At 31.4% G+C, this 22045-nt stretch overlaps 2 protein-coding genes across 2 annotated transcripts; both read right to left on the bottom strand.

Moving 5' to 3' along the window:
• Positions 1-459: 459 nt before the first annotated feature.
• Positions 460-969, bottom strand: LOC145007211 (uncharacterized). Its single transcript, XM_078966187.1, has one exon. The coding sequence runs from the start codon at positions 967-969 to the stop codon at positions 460-462; it is 510 nt and encodes a 169-aa protein (XP_078822313.1).
• A 3866-nt stretch (positions 970-4835) lies between these two features.
• On the bottom strand, positions 4836-7480 carry AO1 (amine oxidase 1). Its single transcript, XM_078966509.1, has 4 exons — positions 6242-7480; positions 6031-6144; positions 5332-5864; positions 4836-5244 (listed from the first exon to the last, which is right to left on the bottom strand). The coding sequence occupies exons 1-4, from the start codon at positions 7382-7384 to the stop codon at positions 5085-5087; spliced, it is 1950 nt and encodes a 649-aa protein (XP_078822635.1). The 5' UTR covers positions 7385-7480; the 3' UTR covers positions 4836-5084.
• Positions 7481-22045: the final 14565 nt, after the last annotated feature.

Genomic DNA, 22045 nt, shown 5'->3' with positions numbered 1-22045 from the left:
TAAAAACATTACGAAAACATCACATTTAAAAAAAATTACATTTCGCCCCTAATTTTTTCATTTTCATTTCCATCATACATAAAATCAGCTAAATCCTTTCGAAATTGTCTGTGTTTTAGTGCACCTTGAATATCTACGACCCTATGTAAATATTTCGTTGTTCTGGGTTGAAATTGCATGTGTTTGGGCTCCGAAGCCGAATACTTCGCAATGTTTCGTTTTTTTATCTTCAACCATCATGATATTATGTAGAACGTCTAACTGATATGATCGTATTGCATGCTCAACTATGTGCCATTTGGACTTCAGAACTCCAAAAGCACGTTTTACATCCTTACATGTTCCTTCTTGTTTTCTCTTGATTTTTTTTTCTCTTGGTGTTATTGGGTGTCGAAACACCTTCACGAATGTGGAATATGTTGGATATATTCCATCCGTAAGGCGTTCCATGATGATCACTTACGTACTGACATTTCCATTTACTGTGAAAGGAGCATCTGGTGCCTTCCCTGACAAAATATCGTCGGAAATCGGTGATTGATCAAGAACATTCACGTCGTTATTCGAACCCGCAACCCCAAAAAAAGCATGCAAAATCCATAAATTTTGGGACGCAACAGCCTCCAATACTAACGAAGGCGTTCCATGATGACCACTTACGTACTGATATTTCCACGTCACGGGACAATTTCTCCAAGCCCAGTGTGTGCAATCAATGTTTTCTAGCATACTTGGAAAACCATGTCTTTCGTACGCCACATATAGTTGTTGTTTACACAAATAAACGCCATCGAAGGTTTCGACAACACCCATCGCCAATCTATACAAACTTTCTCTTGCAGTTCTCTCATACATTCTCATATAGTCGTCAATCGAATCAGGCGACTCTCCCATTGCCATAAGCTTAATTGCAGCAACACATTTTTGTAACCATGTGAATCCTCGTTTACCTCTAACGTCATATCTCATTTGGAAAATTCATACCTAAACATATATTTAATATATAAAAACTATATTTTGAAAGAAGCTATGTATTAAAAAAATATAAAAACCATATTAGAAAAAACAATATCTGCTTTCTAACGCGTTGGCTATCCGAACAAATACATTTTTCCGCAAACGAAACCTTTTTTTGAAATTACGTGGCTGGTAGACACAATTATTCGCAAAATAATCGTGAAGTAAACGTCTGTGCACTTCTTCGCGATCTCTGTTTAATGCTGCATGCCTGGTTAATAAAGGAACTGGAGTTGGTTGCATTAGCACGTTCGTGCAATACTCGTACATCATATTGACAAACATGTCATCGTCGTCACTATTATCAAACGGATTCATTTTTTTTGTGGAATGTCTTCAAAATATGAGAGAGAGAGAGAGAGATGAATAGAGAGAAAAATTGTGGTTTTTATATGGAAATGTAGAGGTAAATCTACATCTACATCTACATGCTTAATAAAAACCTCTCTTAAACGCCATATGTCCATCTTTTAGACCAGGCTTCTTCCACGTCTCAATCCCACAAATACTCAATCATTTGTTTTTCCCGCCTATCTTCTGTATCAATGACAAATTCAGAAAATTAGAAAAAATTTAATCCCTTTAAATCAGCCGCCTAATTAGTGATATATGTGCATCCGCTTCTTCTGATCACAACTCTATCTTCTCTGATTTTTCCTATATCTTTTGGAAACCAAATCACTCATTCAAATTTATAAAATACTAAAAATCAGGAATGATTTATTTCATTGATCTTCAACCCAATTTTAATAAATCAGGATTGAAATCCGAAACCATCTCCTTATTATATTTTACTTTCGTCTTCCAATACGCCCCCGAATCCCCTGCCACTCCCATTGATTTACATTTACTCTTGCCCCATCTCTATGAAAACGCTAGAAAGTTGACCAAACCATCACCGTACCTCCACTGCCACACCACACCACCGCCTATGCTAATCTAAACCAATACCCAAAACAATATAGCCAAACCACCATGTTTCTTCCACCATCGCATGACTTCAATCAATACCCAACTTTTCGTTGTATTATGTGCCACTTCCTTCTCAGTCTCTCTTACTTCCGACTTGCTTTCTTTCTCAGGCATCTAACAACTACTGAAAAAGAGAGAATGGAAGCAACAAATCAATGGGTTTGAAGGTAAGTTGTATATGTTTCTAATTTCTAATGACCTTTTGGGTTGTGAGTCATTCTTTTGGTTCCTTTTTTGTTTTTTTCAAAATTTTCCAAAGAAAAAGAGTGGGTGATAAAAGAGTATAACTGAGAGGAATTTGAGCGGGAATGGGTTATGTTTCGTAGAAACATAAACATGTGTCTTGGATCTCAAAGGAACTATAATTTTAGTTTTATAATTAGTATTTAAGGAAGTTCTTCAATTAAACAGTAAGAAAAATGGAAAGCACACTAGGTGTTTGTGAAAATGTCTCACATATAGTGATGTTGTGGTAAAGACATGGTGCTTAAATTGCATGCAATTCTTTGTATCCAGGTTTGTTTCCTTTGTTCTACTAATCCTAAACCTAAACATGATCATATTAGTTTCTCATATAACCATGGATTAGATATGGCTCTTTTCAATTACTCATCTATTCCATATATATTTTTTTTTATAGTTTGAAGTGAAGATCATTCATGTTATTTTTATTTTTTTCAAAATTTATTTTTAGAGGATATTGTTTTTTTGGGATTCATGACTATTCTAATTTCACAATTGAGGGTAAATATCCAACTTTAATCTCTTTTTACAGGTGTGTTTGATTTTTAACGACAATAACTCATAATGTTGGTGCCCCTTACTCTCTTTGGAGTACATTGTTGATTCTACGAAGAGGCGAGATCTTATTAGTTTTCACTATTATATTGAAAAGTTATAGTTTTATGGTTACTTTTTTTTAAGAAAATATCAATATTTTACATAACTCTTTTTTAGGATCAGTGCAAGGAATATAGGGATTAAACATTGCATAATATTGTGGCAAGTTTACGGCCTCCAAATAAAAAGATATCATTTTTTTCTTTTGCATTTGTAGCTCAAGTTGCAACTATTATCTTGATAATGTTGGCATTTAACTCTTTTGGGACCAGGGAAGGAAATTTAACTATTATAAATAGTTTATTTTTAACGCAAAGAATTTATATTTTTTGCATAAATTTTAATTTAACTTTCTCCCAATGAAAATGCAAACTTCTGTAGCTAAGGGTTCATTTTAGGGATTTTGCTTTTAAAGTGTATTTTTATACCCAAAAGACAATAAAATGCAGGTACCCATGCAAGTTATATTATCATGCTTTTTTGACAGACAAAGTTTGAAAGTCGTTTGGGAGCTAAATGTTTTTTTCTATTTCTGTTGTAAGTCAGCAGATTATTGGAAATGGGGGTGTTGAAAGTCGTTTGGGAGCTTTTTTTTTTTTTTTTTTTTTTTTTCTTTTTACGGTTTAAGCAATGTACTTTGGAGCTAGATTGGTGTTTTTGATAAAACATGGGCTTTCATGTTAAATAAAGATTGGTTTTTTCAGAACTTCGTATTTAGATATGATGAAAGTTGGAATATATGAAAATTGGCTTTGTATGGTTTTACCAATGTACTTTGCTAATTTCATTTGTAGAAAATAGGAGGAAAAGTTAGGGTTTTGTTTTTGAAATTTTATAGTTGAATATCATCATGGGTCTCAAGTCTTGAGTGCAAAGCAAAATTCTATTTGGATGTCATTTATAGTATTATATTTTCTAAAATGGTTTTTTCTAGGATTTCCACATGGAGTGGAAAAAAAAAATATATTCTTATATAACATTCTACTTTCTGGAAATTATCATTTATAACATCCTACTTTGTAAAACGGCCTCTTTTTGATAATTTTCTACATGGAGTGGAAAATAAAAAAACAAAAATTTCTTTTATAGCATTTTACTTTTTGAAAAACTATCATTTATAGCATTCTACATCATAAAATGGTATGTTTTTGAATATTTCGAGCATAAATTGGAAAATAAATAAATAAAAACATTTCTTTATATGTCATTCTACTTTTTGGAAATGTCATTTATGTGGTGGAAAATAAATAAAAAAAACATGTTTTGTTTATTATAATTTTAAACATACCAGCCGTGGTTTTCACGGGTTATAACCTAGTTATGATTATATAGGTAAAGTTTTTTGTTTTAAATGTTACCGTTATTCAACGATATAAAATGAAAAAATCAAAAATCAAAAAAATCACGTTATCGTCCGTTGCTACGAAAACGAAGGACAACGTAACAGCTAAAAACGAAAGGGCGGGACGGTGTTCCGCATTATAACGCCGTTGAGGGGCGTTCCACGTCACAAAAACCAATGACGGAGCTTGAAGTTTTGATTTGGGGGAGCCGAAAATAGAATATGCATAAAAATTGAAGAACAAGGGAAGGGGTAAAAGTCAAATTTTATAATTTTAAGCATAATATATAACTTTCTTAATATATAAGGACTAATAATAAAAAAAATAGGGGGGTACAGCCCTGGCCCTACATAACCTCCGGCAATGACAAAAATGGTGTTGGTGTTGCCCACAACTTTCAGTGTTATGCTTATCAATTTATAGTTGCTCTCTTGATAATTGGATTGCCCAATGGGCCTACAGCCCATTTCAAGCTTTCAAATCTTGTGTTACACAAGGATCTCAAGGTGGAGAAAAATCAACTATACATAAACTTTAATATAACCATTTTTTGGCATATAACTATAACACATTCTTTTGTATATATATATATTATTGCTGCTCATACATGGTTCGAATTATCATAATAAGTTGAACTTTTTTTTGTTTGTTCATTGCGACTTGATGTTGTTAGAATCAATTTTTGTTTGAAGGCATTAAGGCAACACAAACATCAAAATCAGAGCCCTATGAAATACTATACATTTAATCAACAAACACACAAAATAGAAATTTCAACAAAATATCAAATAAATCACTGAAATAATTAACTACACTCAAATCTTTGTGATGCCTTTCAACCGTGTTCTTACTTTCTAGTTGTTACACCATAGAAACCTGATGAAAGAGATAAAGCATTTCTCGAACTTCTTCTCAAGTCTTGATCAATGGATTTCTTTCAAAAAAGTTTGAAGGCTTTAACTCGAATCCATTAGATAACGTTGACATCACAGGGAAATCTTCTTGACATGGGTTGTGATGAAATCCCACAGTGTACCACAAAACTATATCTTTGTTCATAATCGATCTATTCCTGCAACCCCAAAACACAATCTTTAATTCAAGAAACTTCACTTTAATTAAAAAAAAAAACACAAAATTTTCCAAAAACAAAAACAACCTTCGACTCCAAACAGCTAACCCATCTTTTCCTGTGCTCCTATCAGCATAAAACCCTGCAGCCCATCTCTCTGACTTGTTATAACTAGTCACCCACACTTGATACTTAGTGTAAGAAGCTCTAATTTGTGGATAATCATCATCCAATAATAAAGAGACAGCTGGCTGCCCTGTCATCAACCGATACCCAACATCATTTCCCAATTTGGTCTTCTTATTTGTGTTCACCACTAAAAGCTCGGATGCCTTCAACCCGAGCCTAATTCTTGCTTCGTTTTCGGTTTTCGCAGTCTCCTTAACCACATTCCAGTAACTCTTCCTTGGAGATGTGTTGACTTTTTTGACTTCTAAGTTTGCTTTTACAAAAGAGTTTTCATCACCATCGATGTCAAGGTCGAGATAGTATGTTATGAAGTGATCATGGTTGTTTCCTATTCTGTTGGTTGCTACTAGTGGTCCATAGATTTCTTCTTTCATCTCTTCGGCTTTTGCGTATCTTGTTGCTTTCATTTCCAAAACACCCGTAAGTCCTACCTTCAAGATCAATTTGAATTTAGATTAAATTTATTGGAAAATGTAGAAACTAATAAGACTATAACAAAATGCTTATCTCACATGACAAAGGCTCCGTTTTTTCCTATATAGACGAACCATTAAGTTTTTTTTATACCTTAATCCATTAAGTCAATCTTACTCTCACCTTAACTTTTATGGAGCCACTTTGCTTGAACTCCCAATCAAGAATGTAATCGTAGTTTCCCACTGTGGCTACCATTCTTACTACAAGACTAACTTCTGATTCTCCACTTGTTATCTACATACAACATAACACAATTACACAAACATCATGATTCATGAATAATCAACTTTCAAAATAGGAAATTTTAGTGAAAATGATAAAATTAGTTTACCACTTTTCCTGGAATACCAATTTCAGTATGTCTCCAAGCAATATCTCCAGCATACCTTTGAAATATACAAATAGCTTTAGGCACTTGTTGAGGTAACCCATCTGCTCCACTCATATACCCATCAATATAAACCGAATTACTTGGACAATCTGTTAAATTCACAAGTGTTACAGCAGATCTACCAAACCCAAATTCACCTACATCCAAAAAAGTTCTGTAATACCATTCGCTACTTGGATCCATATATGGAACAAAAGTTTCCGACACGTGTCCTCTATACATCACCCTCCTCCATTCGTTTTTCCCAGAATCAAAAACCGATGCAGTTGAGATAATCACTCCCGCACGTGCGTTAAACCCCACGTGAAATCTCCAATTCTTCCAATTAATTTCGTTTCTTTCAATCGTGAATCCTTGTTCATGAGTTTTCTCACAATCGACGTTAGGATCATAACTTTCGCTAGAACTTTGCAAATCAGTACCTTCGCTTCGAGGCAAATGAGTTTTTCTACTTCCGATGTGTACGATTTTCTGAATTTTCATCGACTCGATGTCTACTAAAATGGTTAAACCTTCGATAGGTCTTGAGAAAACATTAGTGGTTCCTTCATGGTAGAAACACGATAGTTTAACAGCTCTTTTAGTGACGGATTCTCCAAACCATCCTATAGTGAATGGAAAACACGTGATTTCCGATATGTTTAAGCCTCTTTTTGAGATCAAAGCTTTGAATTTAGAGCTTTTGAAGGGTAATCTTGCTGCTTGAAGTAGCTCGGTGAATGTATTTGGAGGGTAGCCATCGCCTGTATAAACATGGTCTGATTTGATGGAAGATGTGGTCAAATCTACGATGAGTTCATGGGTTTGACCACCACCACGAATCACAATCATGGCTTCTCGATAAGGGAAAGATTGGTTTTGTTTGTGGGGAGATGAGAGCCATTGGATTACGTCTTTTTTGTTGGGTTCATTGAGATCTACAAAATGGAAGGTTAGATTTGGAAGAGAAGAGATATGAGAGTTTGTTATGATAAGTTGGATTTGGGATAATTCGTTAGGAGTTAGAGGATCTAAAGGGTGATATTGGCTGTTGATGAATAAAACATGGAATGTAATCACTAGAATTATTATGAAAATAGCCATCAAGGAAATGAGATGTTTGTAGAATTGTAGTTTCAATGGATTTATTCCAAGTTCTTGAAAGATATGGTCAATATGTTGTGTTTAGTTGCATATTTTATGTTTATATTGGAAAAAAGATGAGTTGATAAATGATATAATGATATTGAGCTGGTTTTGCTTTGTGGACAAGTCTCATGCATATGCTAGTTTAGCTTAAGGTTGAAGGAGAGAGAGAAAGAAGATGGGGATATTGTAATGATGTCTATAAATGAGTTTTAATTATTATATATTCTTTTTTGATATTGAAGATCAAGAATCACTTGAATATGGAGATACTCACAGCTCACAAGAACAGTTTTTCTTTTTTTAAGTACCGGGTCCTAATAAAAAAATTGGATTTTGAAAAAAAAAATCGAAAGAAGATGCAATTTGAATGTGATTGTATTTAATTCTATAACTTGTACAAGCATTTAATGTGTATGGAGATGACACAAAAATGTAACAAAATGTGTATTTGGTCACTAAAATGTATCGTGCATGGTGTGAAGGATTGGTACATTAAAGAGGTTGTAAAAGGAGCTTCGAGACTTGTACATTTGCGACAATTTGAAAAATGTTGCTAAAAGTAGGGGTGTTGTTATTCACACCTAAATTAGTTCAAAACCAGTTTTTAAATTCAATACCACATTCAAAACCATTTTTACTTTTCCTGCGCGTCATCATTAGAACCAAATTTATGACCTTTTTCTTTTTATAATTATAATCCCTCATGTTTTATATTATTTTCAATTTCAATCTTTTATATTTTTAAATTCAATAATCCTCCTTAACAAGTTTTATATATTTACGATTCTCTATTTTACATATTATTTATATTCTAATAAATTTAGATATTATTTATATTCTAATAAAACATTGTTATATATATATATATATATATATATATATATATATATATATATATATATATATATATATATATATTCCTTGCATTCCAATAATATTTATTATTATGAGTTTTTAGTATCTAATAGTCTGACTATCAAGTTGTGGTTTTTTAACTTTGAATTTTTCAAATTTACTTTTAGTTTTCTATCTTGATTATGTATAACGAATTATGTTTAATCAAATCTTCAAAATTTATGACTTATAGTTGATTTATTTTGGTTTTAATTCGATTACTATAGCCCAGTTTTGTAAATCAATCATTACATTATACATTAAAATTGTTTGGGTTTTAACTCGATTACGTGTGTAAGTTTTTTTTATGTTTACATGTACCAAAGCAGTCAACAAGATTCGAAAAAACATAAAGATACATTTACTATTCTCTTTATTAGTGTGTGTACCAAATCACTAAATCACCAAATCAGTCAACAACAACATCTGAAAAAGTAAAAAGATACATTTCATTCAATTTTTCATCGGATAAAGACTTCAGAATCATTTGTTTTGGAACCAATTCAGAACTAGAGAATGAAATTAAAGGTGTGCTTATAAATTTATGATTGTTGAATGAGATGTTTGAGTTAATTACATATGTGGAGTAAATTCTATCTATTTTTTCTTTGTAGAGGTAACAACAATTATTTATAGATGTTTAAACATATACTACATTGGTGGATTTGTTTTGTAAAGAAGGGATGTGGTAGGTAGTGATGGTGGTGGGTGGTGGGTGGTGTGGTGATTATAGTAGGTGGCAAGTAGCGGTGGTAAGTGGCGATGATGGGTGTTGGAGACAGGTGATGGTGATAGGTGGTGGTGGTGTATGGCGGGGGTGGGTGGTGGGTGGTGGTGATGAGTGGTTGTGGCGAGTGGTGGTGGTGGTTGGTGGTTGGTGGGTGGTGGTATTGGTAGGTTTTGGTCATAATGGTGGGTAGTGGGTAAGTGGTAGTGATGTGTGGTTGTTGTGGTGGGTGGTGGTTTTTGTAACATCCCAAAATCAAGACCAAAAATTTCGTTTTAATTGAGTTATTATATAAAACCAACAGTATAGAACCATTCATAATAATATCTCATGTCAAACCAAAGTGTCAATAATCAAAACATATTATCACAAAACCACATCAGAGTGTAATTCCCAAAGATCTCTTGTGTGGAAATCATAGTTGATGCGCTGTGATCAAGCTGGATCCTTTCTTTGAAAACAAGGTACCTGAAACCAAAACTGAAAACCGTAAGTACGTAGCTTAGTGAGTTCCCCAGATACTACATACGATACATACCAACTGGTCCATACATAACCAAGAGCCATACATAACCAACATATCCATAATCAAGTAAAGTGTTATGTGCCAAACATATCTGAATCATAAACAGAAGAGTTTGGGATTGCAACCCAACTCATTGAGTCCATGAGCTGACTTGCCGAGTCCATCTTATGACAAATCTATTCTGCCGATTCCAGTCCATTCCAACACCTCAAACTCATAGATCTAGACTCCTTATGCTAGCATTGCATGTAAACTTGCTAACTTTATGTGCATGCAAGGTGTTATGAAGCCAAAACTCTTAATCCAAGCTAGAAAGAAGGTATAGGTCATGAAATGGGGCCTTAGCTGGATAAAGCCAGTAACTTTGAGCTCTTAAAGCTCAAGAGTGTCCAGATGTGTTGTCCAAATCCATCCTCAAGGGTTTAATACTCGGATTAACCTTGGAAATGATCCAAATGTGACAAAAAGGCAAGCTAGAAAGGGGGCCTATCAATTGAAAGCTCAAGGTGCAGACTTTTTACCTCCTAACAGTTGCCAAGTCGATATGGAGGTTGGATCTACTCTTCCTTCTTTGCACCTTTCTTCCAAGCCTTCAAAATCCACTCCAATGGACCTTATTCTTCACCAAAAGCTCAAGAATGAAGTCAGGTGGCTAGGGTTTTGGGGTTCTGGACGAGATAGGTTGTAATGAACCCTAGGGAGGAGAATAAGATGCTTAAATAGGGTACCAAGTCCAGGAATTAGGGCTTTCCCAACCCAGACTAGAGTCACCGAGTCCATTCGCCGACTCGTCGAGTTGGTCACTTAATCTGCGACACGGAGTCCGCTTCGACTCGCCGAGTCATTCCTTGGACTCGACGAGTTGACCCCTTCTTGACGTAGGGTTTTCCTTTCCTTTCTTGGTCTTCATGGATTCTGGGTGTTACAGTTTTGGTGAGCGGTGGGTGGGAGTGATGGTAGTCAGTGGTGGTGGCGGGTGGTGGTAAGGGGTGGTGGGTGGTTGTTGGTGGTAGTGACAGGTGGTGGTCATAGTGGTGGGTGGGTGGTAGTGATGGGTGGTGGAGGTGGATGGTGGTGGTGGGTGGTTGTGGTAGGTAGTGGTGGTGATGGTGATGGGTGGGGTTGGTTGTGATGAATAGTGGTGGTGATGGTGGCGGGTGGTGGTGATGGTGGATGGTGGTTATGGTTGGCGGTGGCAAGTGATGGTGATAATGTTGGGTGGTGATAGGTGGTGGAGATGGGTGGCGGTGACGGGTGGTGGTGGTGGATGAGTGGTGAGTAGTGTTGGTTAGTGAGTTTTTTAATTTTATTTACTTATTTTTTTCTTTATATTATGATGATTTTAATTTTTATAGAAACTATATGGTTTAATTTTATTCTCAAATGTTATATAAATTTAAAAACTCGTAAACATATAAATTAGAAATATTTATATAAAACAAAAAGTTGGGTGTAATTTGTAACATTCATATAAATGAAAGGACTAACAGATAATATATAAATGATATCACCAAAATTAAAATTGACTGAAAGCCTTCATTTTAATACGAATTAAAAAATTAATGTCAAATAAGAATAAGCTATGGTTAAATATCCTAGGATCCTCCTAAAAGTAGGTAAGACCCCGGATTACCACATCACATCAAACGGGTTTGACCATTGGATTTTAAAATACCCCTCGCAGGGCAAAATTTGGAAATATAGAAAATTTTGAGTTTTCGATCATAATAGGGTGGATGGAAAAAATATTTACCATTTTAGTGTTCTTTCAAAACTATTTACTATTTTAGTGTTTTTTTTTATTTTTTTTTTATTTTTTAGTTTCCTTTTCAGTTTTTTTTTTTTTAAATTTAAATATCTTATTTTTCTGTTTTTCTTTTTTATTCCACTTTTTATTGTTTTTCTTATTTTTCTTTACTTTTTAGTTTCTTTTCAGTTTTTTTTTTTAAATTTAAATATCTTATTTATTTTTCTTTTTTATTCCACCTTTATATATATATATATATAAAAATGACAAATTTCATTTTAGTTTTTTTTTTATCCTTTTTTACTGTTTTTTAAATATATGTTTTTTTTATTTAATTTTTTCTGTTTTATTTAAATATCCGATTTTCTTATACAACCTTTTTACCATCAAATTTTAGCCTCAACATTAAAAAATCATCAAAAACCACCACTATAATCAAATTTTAAGGTGCAAAAATTCCAACATTCACATACAATGTTTTTAAAGTGAAAAAAAAATCTCAACATTGTTTCTTACAAAAAACATTGTAGGTGAATGTCACCACAAAAAAAAATCCAACATTGTTTATTACAAAAAGAAAAACATCACAATTAGTTTCATATTGAACCGGTAAAAAATCATTACCTGTAAAAAATATATATATATATTATTTTTTAAATTACCTTGACATAGACGGATATCTATTAAGTGGATGACTCTCCAACCATTCTCGAGCACGTGGATTTAACGGGACATAATCGAAAACGATGTCCGTCTATACCAAGGTAATTTAAAAAAATAATATTTTTATGGTATTTGTTATAGTTATTCTCTTGTTATTATTATTTTTTTTACAAGTAATAATTTTTTACCGGTTCAAGATGAAGCTAATTGTGATGTTTTTTTTTTGTAATAAACAATGTTGGGGTTTTTTTTTGTGATGTTTTTTTGTAAGGAACAATGTTGAGATTTTTTTCACTTTAAAAACATTGTATGTGAATGTTGGAATTTTTGCACCTTAAAATTTGATTATAGTGGTGGTTTTTTATGATTTTTTAATGTTGAGGCTAAAATTTAATAGTAAAAAGGTTGTATAAGAAAATCAGATATTTAAATAATACAGAAAAAAAACAAATAAAGAAAACATATATTTAAAAAAACAGTAAAAAAAGGATAAAAAAACTAAAATGAAAGTTGTCATATATATATATATATATATATATATATATATATATATATATATATATATATATATATATATATATATATATATATATATATATATAATAAAAATGTGGAATAAAAAAGAAAAAAAAAGATATTTAAATTAAAAAAAAAAAGCTTAAAAGAAACTAAAAAGTAAAGAAAATGAGAAAAACAATAAAAAGAAGGAATAAAAAAGGAAAAAAGAAAAATAAGATATTTAAATTAAAAAAAAAACTGAAAAGGAAACTAAAAAATAAAAGAAAAAGGAGAAAATCACTAAAATGGTAAATAGTTTTGAAAGAACACTAAAATGGTAAATATTTTTTCCATCCACCCTATTATGGTCAAAAACTCAGAAAATTTTCACCATATATTAATCATATACATAATACATCACAAATTAACATCAGAAAACCTATATTTATAAAACATATAAAAGTTTCAAAATGTTTAATAATAAGGTATTGATCACACAATCTATAGCGAGAAGCTAGTAAGTTTTATAGGGATTAGACTCAATCGTTTAAGTTTGGTGGTAGTGGAGAGATTTCAATGTTTTAAACGTGGTTAAAGAAATACATCACTCATCTATTTGTATTATCTTAAGGGTAAATGGTCAAAGAGCTCAAAATTTAACTAAGCCTTTTATGTAATCCGAATTTAGATAATTGAAAATATAAAGTATAAACCCTCCATATGAAATAAATCACACCTAACACCTACCACCGTCCACCAAACTTGGTATTTTATTATCCCATATAATTCTTCATCTTATTGATACATAAACATGTTAAAACTATAATCGGATTTACAAAAATAGTTGCACCAAGTCATTTTAAAAGCTTAACTTTTGAAATATATAACTTACTTTAAAAAAATTAGAGTAATGAATCATGTATATATCACAATATAAAAATGGAAAATTTTGGTTGATTTATTATGAAAAGCTTTGTTGTTAGAAAGTATGTTTCTATCTTTAGTTGAATATAGTTTAATTTTATGGATTGTTATAACCTAGATTATTATTTTTGGTTGATTTTTGTTGAATGTTATAAATTACGTTGTTATATTTAGTTGAATATAGTTGAATTTTATGGATTGTTATAAACTAGATTAGTAATGTTGGTTGAATTTTGTTGAGTGTGACAAAAGAGGTTGCTATGGTTTGTTGATATTTGTTTGTAGGTTGGTGAAGAGAAATTTTTTTGGTCTTACACCATAAATTAATTTAATTGACAATTCGAAAAAAGAAAGAATATATTGTGTTTTTTATGAAGTAACTAAATCCTCAAGTTTCTATTAAATTTACATGTTATTTTCAAAATTACATAAATTTATTATTCATCATAGGTGGTCGGTGGATAAATATAATAGGTAGCATGAACGAAAAATTAAGCAAAATATTTTAGAGAGTTCCCACCATTATTTATTGGTATTAAACCCGTGCAGAAATAGAGATTGATTTTTGACCTTATTGGTGCGTCTTCGTCAAATCATTGTCGAAAAAAATATCTAAAAATCATATTGATTGGTTTGAAATTTTTACAACTAAAACCGATCAATCGTAATGATCTTTACACGGGCTATCAATTTATATCAACACAAACTATATGTTATAAAGTAGCATAATAGATTAGTTTTGATATTCAAAAACTATGGCAAAAGCAGCCAACTATTTTATGTTTTAGCTATAACGGTACAAGATATTTTAACCGTTCAAGAAAGATTTTATTAATGTTGCTAATAAGATACCCTAATGATCATATTTTAAAAAGTCAATATATAATTAACTATTTATAATCAGTTTTTTCGAAAAATAATGCAATTTCAATCAATAAAAATATTTCAAATTTAATTAGGGTGTCTATATGGTAAAATTAAATGTCTTTTTAACCAATCCCTTTAAAAACCGACAATTTTGTTTTTCGTTCTATTAAAAACTGATTTTCAGTTTAATTTTATTTTACAAATAGTAGACAAACCAAATGACATACCTAAACTGATGCCATATTATGTATATATTTAATGGATATCTTCAGAAAAGTCCCGATATTTTGGACAAATTTTTAATAAAGTCATAAATTTAATTTTTTGAATCAAAAAATCCTGATTTTTTCACATTTTGAATAGAAAAGCCCAAGAAACCAGCTAATTTATTCACTTTAGTTATTTTTGACCTGTTCAACAGGTCTTGAACAGGTCATGGGACCAAATTGTTAATTTTTCGAAAATAAAAGGACTTTTTTTTGCAGATTTCATCAAAATTTTTATATAATGTATAAACATATTTTTACATATCTATATCTATTTTTACGTATTTTTATATTTTTTATATTTTTATAAGTATATATTTACATATTTTTATGTATTTTAAATGTATAAACGTATTTTTTTACTTATTTATATGTATTTTTAACCATTTTATATATTTTTTTATGTATTTTTATGTGTTATTTTTTTATATATTATCTATTTATATGTATTTTTATATATTTTTACGTATTTATGTATTTTTTAAAGTTTTTTTATATAGATGTTTATGTATTTTAAGTGTATAAATGTATTTTTTTTTACGTATTTATATCTATTTTTAAGTATTTTACATATCTTTTATGTATTATGTATTTATATATTTTTTTAAAGTTTTTTATATAGATGTTTTTGTATATTTATGTATTTAAATGTATAAACGTATTGTTTTACGTATTTATATGTATTTTTTTAATTACTTTACGTATATTTTTTTGTGTGTTTTTATGTGTTTTTTTATGTATTATGTATTTATATATATTTTTGCGTATTTATGGATTCTTTTAGTTTTCTTATATAGATGTTTATGTATTTTTATGTACATTAAATGTTAAAGTGTATTATTTTTACATAAAAAATATATAAACACGTAAAAATAATACAATTAAACATTTAATATACATAAAAATACATAAAAATCTATATAAGAAAACTAAAAGAATACATAAATACGCAAAAATACATATAAATTAATAATACATAAAAAAACACAAAAATATGTAAAATAGTTAAACAAAATACATATAAATACGTAAAACAATACGTCTATACATTTAAAATACATAAATATAAAAAAACATCTATATAAAACACTTAAAAGAATACATAAATACGTAATACATAAAAAATATGTAAAATACTAAAAAATAGATGTAAATACGTATATACATTTAAAATACATAAACATCTATATAAAAAGCTTTAAAAATACATAATACATATAAATACATAATAAATAAAAAATTACACATAAAAATACAGAAAAAAAATATGTAAAATTGTTTAAAATACATATAAACAGGTAAAAAAAAATATGTTTATACATTTAAAATACATAAAAATACGTAAATATATACATATAAAAACATAATAAATACACAAATATGTAAAATTTGATATAGATATGTAAAAAAATATGTTTATACATTATATAAAATTTTGACGAAATCTGCAAAATAGTCCCGTTAATTTCGAAAAATTAACAATTTGGTCTCATGACTTGCTGAACAGGTCAAAAAGGGCTAGTGAATAAATTAGTCGGTTTCTTGGGCTTTTCTATTCAAAAGGTGAAAAAGTCAGGATTTTTTTATTCAAAAAATAAACTTTAGGACTTTATTAAAAATTTACCCAAAATATCGAGACTTTTCTGGAGATATCCCTATATTTAATTGATTAAATATATTGAAAATTAAAACAATTATCAAGCATTTATAGTTTCATTAAAATAAAACCTATAAGTATGATTTACATAGTTTTGTATTATATTATAGTTAGTTACTTTTTTTATATTAAATTTTAGTACTTTATAAGTTACTTTGAATTATTATGAAACAGTATGAATTGTAACAGTTTTGATGTTTATTTTGATGAGTCTTAATAAAAAGTATTAGTTTGCTATCAAAAACTTGTTAATTCATATATTGTGTTTCACTGGTGCTAATACTATATGAGTACTTGAAAATATACATTTTAAAGTATTGGGGAAACCCGCACTTAGAGATTACTTCATTGATCTAGTCACGAGTAATTCTTAGACGACAATATCTTTTTTTCTTCAAACCAAGATACATATGTTTTTTGTTTACAAAATCTTTTGCATTGATGTGCTCCAACACTATCTGTAACTGGTAGTTATAAATGACATTTCCATGTATGATTAGACAAGTAGACAGAAACTATGTGGTCAATGTTTATTTGTTTATTCTCATAACTGGGAAATGGTATCTATAGGTCCCTCAATGATCTAGTATTGACATATGAAGTGTTTGGTTGATCCTTGACTAAATTGATGTGTTTGATTTTGTAGTAAGATGTAATGTTGGAAATTGTTAATTGGGAAACAAAATGTTGAACATTGAGATTGAGTCATGTTCATAGATATATCTAGAACAAATGAACACATTGATCACTTCTCTAAGGACCGAATTCTAATAAGAGTTTGGAAGTTACAATAGATGACTACTCTTTGTTGATTATTACAAAATATTTTCATCCTAAAAAGTTGACGACATATAGAAGTGGGAGACTGTTGGAAATGATGTCCAATATCATTAACTGTTTTGGTAATATTTCTAATAATAGCATAGTTCTTTTGGGTTGACCTCATGACCTAGATATCATAAGGAAAAAGAGATTAATAATATGCTAATTTATTAAGGAATTAATAAAGTAATTAGAAATTATTCTGATAAATTAATTAAATGGATTCAATTAATTGAAGAGGTTGGATAATAATTTATTTGAGGAATTAATTGAAATATTCCAAAACCTCCTAGAGAGACGTCTGGGATGATTTCTAAATCCCTAGAGTTTGTATCTTTCTTGAATACTCCTTGCTCGATTATAAATAGACTGCTAGGGTATATCTTAGAGCTAATTATTTATTTTTCAGAAATCCTTAAACCTCTCTATCTCTCTCTCTCTCTCTCTCTCTCTCTCTCTATCTTCTTGGACGAAAACCACACCCTCTTTCCTAGGGTTTGGAGATCTTTGAATAAACACTAAGTTGGGTTAAATCCTTTTGCTCTTTGGTGTTATAGGTTTGATTCCATTATAGGGTTACTCCTTTGGATCCTTCATCTTTGCAACAAATCACGTACAAGATCACAAGAAAGTGCACCTAAGGTTGGTAATCCTTAAGTTTTGTTATTTTTCAAAGCAGGTTGCTATAACTAGTAAAACATAGATCCTAGGATGTATATGAACTTAGGTATATCTTTTGATAATTCTGCTACCTATGAGTTATGTACTTGATACTATAAATTCCCAACATAACTTCCTTGTGATCCCATGTTATTTGATGTCCATTTCATACGTACCTTCTTGTAAATCGTAAATAGGCATGCATGTTGAACCCATATGGTTTTGACAAGGATTTGGAGGTTTATGAGTTACCCTCAGCACTAACACGTTGATGTTCCCCCAAGGGTAATCTCGGGGCAACAACTGTATGCAGTTGTAATTCTACATTTTGGTCCCTTTTATTTTCACTTATAACCTTCGAAGTAAATTAGCATGAGACCCATGAACCACCTCCTTAGCCTTCGATTTAATAGCAGTAGTGTCAAAATACTTGCGTGAGCGGTTTACAACACCAACACCACACTCACCATTTGTGGTATAATCTTTTTCGCTCATCACATCCTCCACGTATCCACCAACATACTCTACTCCTCATGTAACATCTTAATCTCATACTCCGCACAATGACACCTAATAGAAGATATATCGTCATCAGAGTCACCCGATAGCGAAGGAATATCATGATCTGTATCCTCACTTTCTTCAGTATTTGGTTCCTGATGTGTGTGAAACAAACTAGTTTTAATCCTACTAACTTAGACACAAAATAAACACACGAAAGGCAGTGTACCTATCGATTAGTAATATAGTTCAAGAAAGTAGGGTATCGAACACAGGGAACGGTAAACAATTAAAATAAATGCTAATATTATCTAAATAAAACAAATAACAAAAAGGGGGTTTCCTCTAGTTTTACAAGACTAGAATCTTAATTAGAATAACCAACACACAAATTAACTAACTAGCAACTAAAACAATTAACTACCAACTAAATTCAATAGTAAAGAGGACTTCTGTTTAGGTACGACTCATTTGTTCCCATGGATGATTTTAATGTATCGGATTAATTCTTCACTGGCTACCGATTAAGATAATTAGGTTCATGTTCGCTATTCCTAATTCTTAGAAAACAAATTAACTCAAGCAATGGCTAGTTGTCTAAATTAACGGGTTTCCTAGATTACTGATTCGGGTTAAGTAAGACTTGTAGTGGTTAACTAAATTGCCCTTCAATTAACCTCTTGTCGATATTCATCCAACAAGCTTACACATTAACTTACCTATCTTCTAGTTAATTCTAGTTTCACGTTCGTTATTCCTAGACATACAACTATGTGGTCACAATAAATCATATCAAAATTAATAACTAAGAGATGTTCATACAACTTAATTACTGATTTATTAATAGAAGAATAGTTATTGTCAACACATAAGGTTCTTTAACAAGCTTAACAAAACATAATTACCAATCAAAATTAATCCTACTCAAATAATCAATCAATGTTCACAAAATTGTCTACCCTAACAGAAGAATAAGTTTTTAGCTCATGATTGCAGTAAACATAAACTCAAAAACGAAATCAAAGTATGTAAACATGATTCAAATCAAAAAGTTACTAAGAATAAACCAAAATTGTCTTGATTCTCTTCACAATTGAATGTAGGGTTGATTCTTCAGTTCCTCATGACCTAGCAGCACTTCCAATCGTTTCTCAGCCTCCTAGGGTTTCTCTCCATGCTATGATATCGATCTGAAAGTCCCTTTATATAGATTTTCACAAAACAAGGGCTACTCGGCGAGTCCAGTTACCTACTCGGCGAGTCCATCACTTAAAACCCGTGTACGACAAGTCAGCGCGTCCAGAATCGCGAAAGTTCGATACAACTCGCCGAGTAATCGACCCTACTCGCCGAGTATGTTTCGAATCAACATTTTCTCAAAACACGAAAGTCGTTCGAAATTGTGTCTACTTTTCAGAACATTTTGAATCTCATCAATCGGAGTTACGAGATATGAGCAAAACACTGACGAGGGGTCAAGCTGTCCAGCAACATCCTTCTTTCTTCAAAATCCAAGATCCAAGCGTCCAATCGCTAGTTCCGCTTCCTTTTTCCTTCCGAGCATGTCTTTGTTACTGAAAATGAAATATTTAAGCTAATTAAGCACCTTTGGTTCATTATTTGAGATAAAATTAACATAAAGTATTAAGATAATGCATGAATTTTATAACTAAATATACTCATATCAAAATACCCCACACTTGACTTTTGCTTGCCCCCAAGCAAAACTGAATTTTAGTACCCTAATATTACATAAGACAATCCCAATCAAACCCAGCCATTATGTCAAGACCGCAACGCATGCATTTGTGTCTAAAATTTTCCTAATAACCCCCCATACTCCAAATACTCACAATCCTCATAAACATTCGCCCACTTTTTCCGAACAATGCTCATTTTATGCATCCCTCCGAATCCATCCTCAGAAAACCTCTTAACCTCAATGTATTTTTGGTTGAGCAACTCAAGCATACATAATCTAGACAATTACAATTTATGATACCACATTGGAGCTCTTTGGAATTCTTCACTTCTTTGACATTTGATCTTTAATTTCTTTGAATTCACCACCGTGTTGTTTGATTTTTGGTATCTTCAACTTTTTGAATTTCTTTGGAATTTTCGATCTTCTAATTTCATACTTAACTTTGATGCTCCAAAAAATTCTTCAAACTTTTTCTTGTAATTCTCTTTTTTTTTTTATTACATGTAACTCACTTTTTTTTCACTCAAATCCCTACATGCTTAAGCAGGGGCGCTCAACTTCAACCTTTATTGGTTAACGATAATAATTTTCCTGGATACATTTTTGGTACACGATGCTAAACATATTGCATCCTTCAAACTAAGCGAGGTCGTGTTTTTGTCCCATGATTTCATTGGAATAAGGAAGCCACAAATGCACTAGAACGTATATAGGCTCAACTAAACATTTGGGTCTTCATGCAATCATCAATATAATTCTAACATGGAATCCTAATTGCTTTACCAAAACTTTCTAAATTTATCATAAATTAACTAACATTTTAACTAATATATCCAACCCCCTACCCCACACTTAATTTATGCAATGTCCCCATTGCATATTATGCATGATAAAGAACAATAAAAATAAGGAGAGAAATGGAACAAACTCCCTTGGGATAGTAGTGGCGAGGTTAATATCTATTCTCTTTAGCTCCATCTTGAATTGACTTTAGACATGGGAACAGCTCATCCATGTCTTGGGTGTTAAAATCTTGTGTGGTACAGCTCCAATTATAAGGGACAAACTCTTGGAAATACTCGGAAAATGATCTTCAAAGAATAGAACCAATGCCCATATCAAATGTCATCAAATCTTCAACTCAAAAGTAAGAAGAATGAGCGACTCGTCGAGTAAGTATGTAGACTCGCCGAGTTGAAGCGTAAATGGCAGAAGAATCGTGAATTTTCACATGGACTCTGCGAGTCCATAAGATGCACTCGGCGAGTAGACCGCTGTGTGACAAAAATTTTATTCTGCACAAGTCCGTTTCTGATGTATGGAGGTTATATAAACTACTAATTTCCCTCATTTTTCTTTAGGTAATAAACACTATATAACCCTTCTATCAATTGGACTCATAGCTTGACTCAAAACTTCGTTTCCTCTCTCGCCTAGACTCGATTTCTCGCTTCGTCAGCCTTGACTCTAGACCCTCACATGCATCCTTACACTCAAACTGAAAAGATCAAAAACAAAAACCAAGTAATAAAAAAAACATTAAAATTAAAAAAAATCCTAAATTATCCTTAAACACTAGAAGTTTAGAAAGAAAAAGGAAAGAAAACTCTAATGACGGGTTGCCTCCCGCAAGCGTTTCTTTTTGTGTGAGTCTTTAGCTGGACTCTCAACTTAATAAACTTCTAATAAATCCGATGCCCATCCATCCATTGCGTTAAATATTTTATTTAGACCAATTTGTAAAATTCGACTCTTTGCTTCAAAAATTAACCAAATGAGATTGAATTCATAAAACCCAAGAATATTGACAAGGGTTGGAATCGGTTGGATACTAATCATAAATGGATCATGATTTAGAACTTTCTCCAAAGTTGGAATCGTCACCCCATGCTTCGAAACACAAACCGGAAATACAGGGGGCCATGTCGTGGTAATAGTCAAACCACAACTTGGTTCCTGCAACTCAGGTTGTTCTTGTTCTTCATCTGACCCCTCTGCTAGCAATCTTTCTAGTTCCTCCAAATCTCTTTCTGGATTAAATTCTTCATCTTTTAACTCTAGATCTTGTGACTCAGATTGTTCTTGTGTGTTGGGCAAGATGTTACCTAACCATCTATCAAATTTCTTCAAATCTTCATACTATCCACACTCCTCATCTT

Source organism: Lactuca saligna, chromosome 7 (assembly GCF_052625555.1).
Source record: "Lactuca saligna cultivar CGN05327 chromosome 7, ASM5262555v1, whole genome shotgun sequence".
Classification (NCBI taxonomy): domain Eukaryota; kingdom Viridiplantae; phylum Streptophyta; class Magnoliopsida; order Asterales; family Asteraceae; genus Lactuca; species Lactuca saligna.
The sequence above is the reverse complement of the archived record's forward strand: the minus strand, read 5'-3'. Positions and strand labels throughout refer to the sequence as shown.